We start from the raw sequence: 8,162 nt of genomic DNA on the forward strand, positions 1-8,162 counted from the left end.
TCTCGTTCTTCCACTCTTTCCCCTATTCTCTCCCCACTCTCTATATCACTCTTTCTATATCCCTCTCTCTATCCCTCTCTCACTCTCTCCATCCTTCTCCCACTCTCTCTATTCTCCTCTCTCTCTTTATCCCTCTCATTCACTGTGTCTATCCTTCTCTCACTTTCTCTATCCCTCTCCCTCGCTATTGCTCTCTCTCACTCTGTCTATCCCTCTCTCACTCTCTAGCCCCCCTCTCTCTATCCCTGTGTCACTCTCTCACTCTCTCTCACTCTCTCTCTCACTGCCGCTATCCCTCTTTCTATCCCTCTCTCTGTCTCTCTATCCCTCTCACTCTCTCTCCATCTCTCACTCTCTCTCTCTCCTCCTCTCACTCTCTCTATCCCCCTCTCACTCTCTATCCCGCTCTCAATCTGTCTACCTCTCTTTCACTCTCTCTATCCCTCTCTCGCTCTACCCCTCTCTCCATCTCTCTCTCTGTCTTCTACCCCTCCCTCACACTCTCTAACCCCCCCTCTCTGTTCCTCTATCTCACTCTCTCTATCCTTTTCCCTCTCTATCACTCTCTCTGTCAACACTTCTCACACTCTATCCCCCCTCTCTATCCTTGTGTCACTCTATCTCTCTCTTACTCTCTCTCTCTCTTTATCCCTCTCTATCTCCCACTCTCTCTACCTCTTTCTATCTCTTTCACACTCTCTATCCCTCTCTCTATCTCTCTCTCTATCTTTCTCTCTCTCACTCTCTCTATCTCCCCCTCTATCTCTCATTCCCTCTCTATTTTTCTATCTCTCTCACTCTCTCTATCTCACCCTTTTTCTCTCATTCTCTCTCTTTCTCTATCTCTCACCCTCTCTCTCACTCTATCCTTCTATCTCTCTCTCTCACACTGTCTCCCATTCTCTCCATCCCTCCTGTAGCTCAGTTCCCGGGGATTTGTCCAGCTGTCAATCATTTTCTATCACACAATAGGCTGACACGAGACGCATGCCGCGGACCAATCAGAAAGCAGTCTGCACCGCCCCCGCCCTGAATGCAAATGAGGAGGGAGACACGCGCCGCGCGGCCGCTGCACATTGGCTGCCCCTCCCTCCCTCAGCCCCCCTCCCTCTGTCCCTCCCTCTGTCCCTCCCTCCCTCTGTCCCTCCCTCAGCCCCCCTCCCTCTGTCCCTCCCTCAGCCCCCCGCCTCTGTCCCTCTCTCAGCCCCCCCTCCCTCAGCCCCCCTCCCTCTGTCCCTCCCTCAGCCCCCTCCCTCTGTCCCTCTCTCAGCCCCCCCTCCCTCAGCCCCCCTCCCTCAGCCCCTCCCTCCCTCAGCCCCCCTCCCTCTGCCCCTCCCTCAGCCCCCTCCCTTTGTCCCTCTCTCAGCCCCCCCTCCCTCAGCCCCCCTCCCTCTGTCCCTCCCTCAGCACCCCCCTCCCTCAGCCCCCCTCCCTCTGCCCCTCCCTCAGCCCCCCTCCCTCTGTCCCTCCCTCAGCCCCCCTCCCTCTGTCCCTCCCTCACTCTGTCCCTCTGTCCCTCCCTCAGCCCCCCTCCTTCTGTCCCTCCCTCAGCCCCCCTCCGTCTGTCCCTCCCTCAGCCCCCCTCCATCTGTCCCTCCCTCAGCCCCCCTTCCTCTGTCCCTCTGTCCCTCTGTCAGCCCCCCTCCCTCTGTCCCTCCCTCAGCCCCTCCCTCAGCCCCCTCCCTCAGCCCCCCCTCCTTCAGCCCCCCTCCCTCTGTCGCTCCCTCTGCCCCCTCCCTCTGTCCCTCCCTCTGTCCCTCCCTCTGTCCCTCCCTCAGCCCCCCTCCCTCTGCCCCTCCCTCCCTCTGTCCCTCACTCACTCAGCCCCTCCCTCCCTCAGGCACTCCCTCCCTCTGTCCTTCCCTCCCTCAGCCCCCCTCCCTCTGTCCCTCCCTCAGACCCCCCTCCCTCAGCCTCCCTCCCTCTGTCCCTCCCTCCCTCTGTCCCTTCCTCAGCCCCCCTCCCTCTGTCCCTCCCTCAGCCCCCTCCCTCTGCCCCTCCGTCCCTCTGTCCCTCACTCACTCAGCCCCTCCCTCCCTCAGGTGCTCCCTCCCTCTGTCCCTCACTCCCTCTGCCTCTCCCTCTGCCCCTCCCTCCCTCTGCCCCTGCCTCCCTCTGCCCCCCCTCAGGCCCTCTCACCCTCTGTCCCTCCCTCCCTCTGCCCCTCCCTCTCCCTCACTCATTCCCTCACTCCCTCCCTCAGTCCTCACTTACCCACTCACTCAGTCCCTCTTCATTCACTCCCTCACTGCCTCCCTCGCCCACTTACTCACTGTCGCCTCACACAGCCTCACTCAGTCACTCCCATACTCACTTCCACACTCACTCACTGCCTCCTTTCGCTCCCTCCCTCACTGCCTCCCACACTCACTCAATCCCTCACTCGCTCCCTCACAGCTTCACTACCTCTCTCACTCACTCAATCACTCCCTCACTCCCGCCTCCCTCAATCACTCATCCCCTCCCTCCCTCCCGCCTCACTCCCTCCCTCACCCACCCACCCTCGCAGCTTTGTGCTGTGTTCCTTCTTCCATCTCCGCTGCCTCGAGTGTCACTGCCCAATGCTCGCGTCCTTTAGAAATCTTCCCCTCACTTGTCAACCGCCTGGAAATCATTCTGCAAGGCAGGCGGGACCTGCTCGAACCTGCAAACTGCATCCGTTTAGTCTGTTGTATTGGCAGCAAAACCTGAGCTAAATGGAGAGAGAATGCCCTTTCCCGGGCCGGACAGGAACATAAATGATTGCACAACTTTTATTTTGCAAACAAGCCCTCTCTCTGCTGCAAGTGTCTGTAATCATTTAGCGCGGAGTCTGGCTGGATGCTGACAGACGTGAGTGGATTCCAGAATCCGAGTCAAGCTTCTGTTACCCTGGAGAGTTGGCGCTGGGAGCTAATGTTGATACAGATTGTTATTTTCCCTGTGGCGGAGTATTGGCGTAAAGCAATCGGTGTAACTGGAAACGGGGGCTTTGTTTGACCAAGTATTCGGATTGGAACGATTTATCCTAAATCAGTAAAGTGGGCATCTCTATTTTATTTTAAATCACTATAGCTTCATTATCTCAAATCTGGGAGTATAGGGGGCTATGTCAGCAGGGGATGGCCCGAATGGCCGCAACTAGTTTGAGGAAAAATTTGGCAAATTATTCGCTATTAGAAGCCGTTCAGCCTGTAAGTATTTCCAATGGTAACGCAGGAACGGGAAGGTGAGAATTGAAATGTCAGTTCTGATATGCTGGAGTGGGGCTTTAACAGACAGGGGTTTGACAGCCATGGAGCAGTTATGTTCGGGGACATGTCCCATGAAAGAGACAGCGCCTGTATTCGCATGGATATTCTTTCCGAGCACCGTGTGTGATAGAGTATCCTAACAAGTAGAATTAAACAGACAGTAAAATCGGGCGGAGTGTAAAATTAGTGTTGTATCCAATGACCTGATCTCCATAGCCCTCTGTGGCCATGAGTTCCACAGATTCACCACCCTCTGGCTGAAGAAATTCCTCCTCATCTCAGTTTTAAAGGAGTGCCCCTTCATTCTGAGGTTGTGCCCTCGAGTTCTAGTCTCTCCCACTAGTGGAAACATCATCTCCACGTCCATTCTATCTGGGCCTCTTAGTATTCTGTAAGTTTCAGTTCGATCCCCCCTCATTCTTCTAAACTCCATCGAAAACAGACACAGACTCCTCAACCGCTCCTCATATGACAAACCCTTCTTCCAGGCATCAGTCTTGTGAACGTCCTCTGGACCCCTCCAAGGCCATCACATCCTTCCTTAGGTGTGGGGCCCAAAACTGTTCACAATATTCCAAATTGGGTCTGACTCCAGTGGGTGGGTTACGTTAATGACCATAAAATGGAGGAAAATAAGCCATTCGGCCCATCGAGTCTGCTCCAGCATTCAATGAGATCATGACTGATCTGATAATCCTCAACTCCACTTTCCCACCTTATCCCCATAACCCTCCATTCCCTTACTGAGTAAAAATCTGCCTGTCTCAGCCTTGAACATACTTAATGATCCAACCTCTACAGCCCTCTGCGGTGAAGAACTCCACAGATTCAGTCCACTCTGATAAGAAATTCCTCCTCATCTCTGTCTTAAATGGGTGATTCCCTCACTCTGAGATGAAGCTCTCTGGTCCTACACTCTCCCACAAGGGGAAACAAACCTCTCACACCAACTCTCCAAAACTTTCCTTCTTTCTCCAGTGCTGAGGCGATTTTTAAAATTCAATACAAGATCCCAAGTCTCAGTTTGAGCGAGATTCTTCAGCTATGCAGTGCGTGAAGACGAAAGAGTCTTTGAACAGTGTCAGCGCCAATCCCTGTCTCTATCCTAATGGCTCTGGATGGCAGATTCTGATCTGATGATGAGGGTTTCCCCACTTTGTCCAATAACCCGTTATAGAAATTCATTGCAGAGGGGTAGCCACTCTATAAAGATCAGTGAGGGTGTAAACCCGAGACAAAGGCACAAGTTTGAAGATCTGGGTCTATGCTTTTGGGGAGACGTGACACATTTCAAGAACCCCCTCCCCAATCATTCTGCTAAATTTTGGAGTGTTTTTTTTAGTTCAGTTCTCTAATTGCAGCTCTCCCTACACCCGCCGCCCCTCACTGCGGATTATCCTGCAGTAATAGTGTCTCGATTTGAACTCTGACGCCTCCTTCAGTCCCTGGCCATTGTATATTGTGCGGCGCATTGGGCGATGTGGCTTCCGCTTGACTGGGTCCACGCAAGCTGAATGATCATGCAGTTCCTGAGGACGAGGAATAAGACAACCAAAATAGACACAACTAACATTCCCGTCACGTCGCCACTAACTGACAGAAAGTAGCTCACAAAACACCACGGCTCTTTTAGAAAGCTGACTCTTGCTTTTTCTAAAAAAAATCACACCTTATCTTCCAGGAGCGGCTGCTGTCAAAGGGCATTTCATAATCCAAGCCCAGACCCTAAAACCCCAGAGACCAACCACTGTTTGAGGTTTATGTGCCTGGTGGCGCGTAGAGAACAAATCACATTACCGTCAAATCTTCAATCACATCCACTCACCACCCCCCCCCCCCCCCCCCGACATACACACACTTCGCAGCCATTTGGTTTTTAAAAAGTTATCAGGTTTAAGCATTGCAATTCAGACTTTACAACCTGAAGGTTGTAGGTTCAAGTCCCACTCCGGCACCAAGTCTAGGCTGACACTCCCAGTGCAGTACTGAGGCAGCGCTGCACAGCTGAAGGTGTCTACTCTCAGGTGAGACAGACCCCCCCCCCCTCACCCCGCCATCTACTCCCTAAAGGTTGCCTAAACGATCCTCTGCCAACTATTTTGGAAGGACAGGTATGTATGTTCTTATATTCTCTCTGCTGTCTTGGCCAACATTCCTCCCTCAGACAACACCAGGAAAACCGGAGCATCTATCTGGTCGTTGTCACCTTTCTGTTTGTGGGATCTTGCTGTGTGCATTACAACAATGACTACACTTCACAAGTCCGTCACTGGTTGCAAAGCGCTCTGGGATATGCTGGAGTTGTGAAAGGCCACTATAAATGCATTCCCACTTGTAAGTATTAGCCTACTCCATGCGGCATCTGACTGTCAGGAGGGTTCCTAGGGGGTGGGATTCTCCCAACAGCCTCCTGTTCAGCCAGTGCTCATCCAGCGCATTCTCCGGGCATCAGCCGCGCACACAAGATAGAATTGTGGAAAAGTTACATCCGAATACAGTGAAACTATCGGTAGTTTCAAAAAAATGCTTTATTATGAAACTAACATGTAGAAAAACCAGTCATATGTGAGACGCTTTTGTCAATTTGCAAAAAAACCCTCATAGATGTATATATTATATAGGACCCAAACCCCATATATATATATATATATACAATAGGACCCAAAAGGACAATAGTGATAACACAGGACTGATAATTGTAAACCATAGTTTGTCAGGAACTCATTCTATGTTGTTGGGCAGTGAAATCGGCAAAGTTTCACAGCAATAGACACATTCGAGAATAAGACACTAGCAGGCTCTACAATATGCCCGAGGGCACTGCCTCCCTACACCCGAATCCGTGATGTTCCAAATCACAGACTGGCAGTTAGAAGGTGAGGATGGAAAGGCGAAGGTAAAGCTTTGTCTAATCGCCGTATACACACATTAAAAAAAGAACATTAAGTCTTGTACAAAACTCTATAAATCCATCTCTCTTATGTACAAAAATAGCTTAATATAATTCAGAACTGGTTAGCATAGATACAAATAGATTTTTTCCTTTTATAATTAAAAAGAACTCAAGGTCTGAAGAATTCTATATTGAAAATAGTATAAAAGTATTATAAAATCGCAGAACTCTTTGATTGGATAAAGCATAATATGTGACACTTGTTTTTTCACACACAAAATAGTATTATTGTCACATTGAGTCCACTGGAGTCCTGTCTGCCATGGACACAGAGGGACAATCTGTACGGGCCGCCACATAGTGTCTGTTCATGTCCTTGTGTGGTTCAGACGGATTGTGATGAAGTCCGGTGTAGTCCCAGGAACTCGGCGGTGACTTTACTCTGCGTACTTTAGGCACATTGTGTGATTGCATTCAGGGACCACTTCGTCATCGAGTCCTTGACAGTCCAGTGGAGGGACTTGCAAAGGCAGCCAGTGAATCTTGTACCGCCGCCTCCGGTACTTGGGGGTCCCGGGAACCTTTGCTGTGTTCTCCTGGTGAATCTGTTTCGAATAAATGAGAGAGAATGATTTAATATTCACCTGGTTTGGCACGGGTACCAAAATGTAACAACAACCCCCTTCCCACCCCCCACCACCACCACCTCTCTCTCCTCCAAACTGACCACTCGACCCCCTGTAGAATATTCTGGACCATCCCTTCAATCAGTGGCAGGCAGTGGAAGCAGTTCCCGGGTAGCTGCTCCTCCCAGTCTCCCTCACCTCTGGGTTAACTGAATCCTTTCTGCAGACAGATTCAGTCAGTGCTGAATTATACCAGAAAATCAACCATTGGAGGGAGCGCATAACCGGCGCAACCTGCAGCCCTTCGGCCAGCCCCCTGATCCTGTTCCACTGGAGTTAATGGAAATGAACATTGGGCGGCGGATGCGCCCCTGAATATTGTTGCCGTTTGGGTATTAAGGGAGAGATGGATACCTGAGGGAGCTCAGAACCAGCTGGCAAAGTCGAGAAGTTCCTGTTCTTCGGGACTCAGCGGGTCGCAGGATCCTTCATCAGAGGAATAGGAGGAGACGGGCGAACCAGCCATGGAGTTCATGTCATTGGAGAGAGTGGGGGAGAGGACCCCGGCTTGGAAAGCGGCGCTCACCGCATCGTGTTCATCCAGGAGTTGCTGGAGAGCTCGGATATACTCCACCGCCGAGCGCAGCGTCTCCACTTTACTCATCTTCTTGTTGGCACTGCCGCTGGGGACGTGTTCCCGGAGGGTGGCGAAGCCCAGGTTCACCAGCTTCACCCGGTTCCTCTCCCTCTCGTTGCGCCGGGCCACGGCGGCGGGTTGCTGCGGGGGCAGCGAGTAGCTGAAGCCGCTGAAGTTGAGGCGCCTCTTGCAGCGGAGCAGCTCCGGGGAGCTGGAGCGCTGCCTCTTGAGGCGGAGTTTTCCGGGGCTGCCGGAGGAGGCTGCCCCCGGGCCGGGTTCCGCCTTCAGCTCCTGCACGCTGGCCGGCGCGGCGGCGTAAAGGCAGGCGGGCTGCAGATAGACTTGCTGGATGGCAGTGCTCCCCATGCTGGGCATCAGAGTCTGGGGGGGTGGGGGGGATGGGGGGGGGGGGGGAGAGGGATGGGGGGGAGGGGGTGGATGGGTGGCGGGGGTCGGGGGAGCTGCAAGGGGAGGAGGGAGAGCCGGGCGCCGCAAAGGCTGCGATCTGGCTGTGCCGTGCGCCCAACTCGTGGCGTTCGCGTGTTGCGCTTTCTCCCTTCACTCTCCGGAGCTGCCTCTGATTGTGTGTGTGTGTGTCTCTCCCCCTTTGCAAACCTCTCTCCCCACCCCCCCCTCCCCTCCAGACACACACACACTCCGCCACGTTCCCCCTGGCACGCCTCCCCCTTCGCTCGGAGTCTGGAATGAACAGCCCCTCCGCGCTGGCGCTGCCTTTTGAAACCGCAGGCTTGCGCCGCAGCTCCGCCCATTCT

General features: G+C 53.0%; 1 protein-coding gene across 1 annotated transcript; it reads right to left on the reverse strand.

Annotated features, from left to right (window-relative positions):
• Nucleotides 1-7,176: 7,176 nt before the first annotated feature.
• On the reverse strand, nucleotides 7,177-7,755 carry ascl1a (achaete-scute family bHLH transcription factor 1a). Its single transcript, XM_078221092.1, has one exon. It carries the CDS (start codon nucleotides 7,753-7,755, stop codon nucleotides 7,177-7,179), a length of 579 nt encoding a protein of 192 aa, XP_078077218.1.
• Between the last annotated feature and the right edge of the window lie 407 nt (nucleotides 7,756-8,162).

Source organism: Mustelus asterias, chromosome 9 (assembly GCF_964213995.1).
Source record: "Mustelus asterias chromosome 9, sMusAst1.hap1.1, whole genome shotgun sequence".
NCBI classification, from domain to species: Eukaryota; Metazoa; Chordata; class Chondrichthyes; order Carcharhiniformes; family Triakidae; genus Mustelus; species Mustelus asterias.

Excerpts from the sequence above, each read along its gene's own strand:
- ascl1a (XM_078221092.1), bottom strand. The coding sequence starts at position 7,755 with ATGGGGAGCACTGCCATCCAGCAAGTCTATCTGCAGCCCGCCTGCCTT.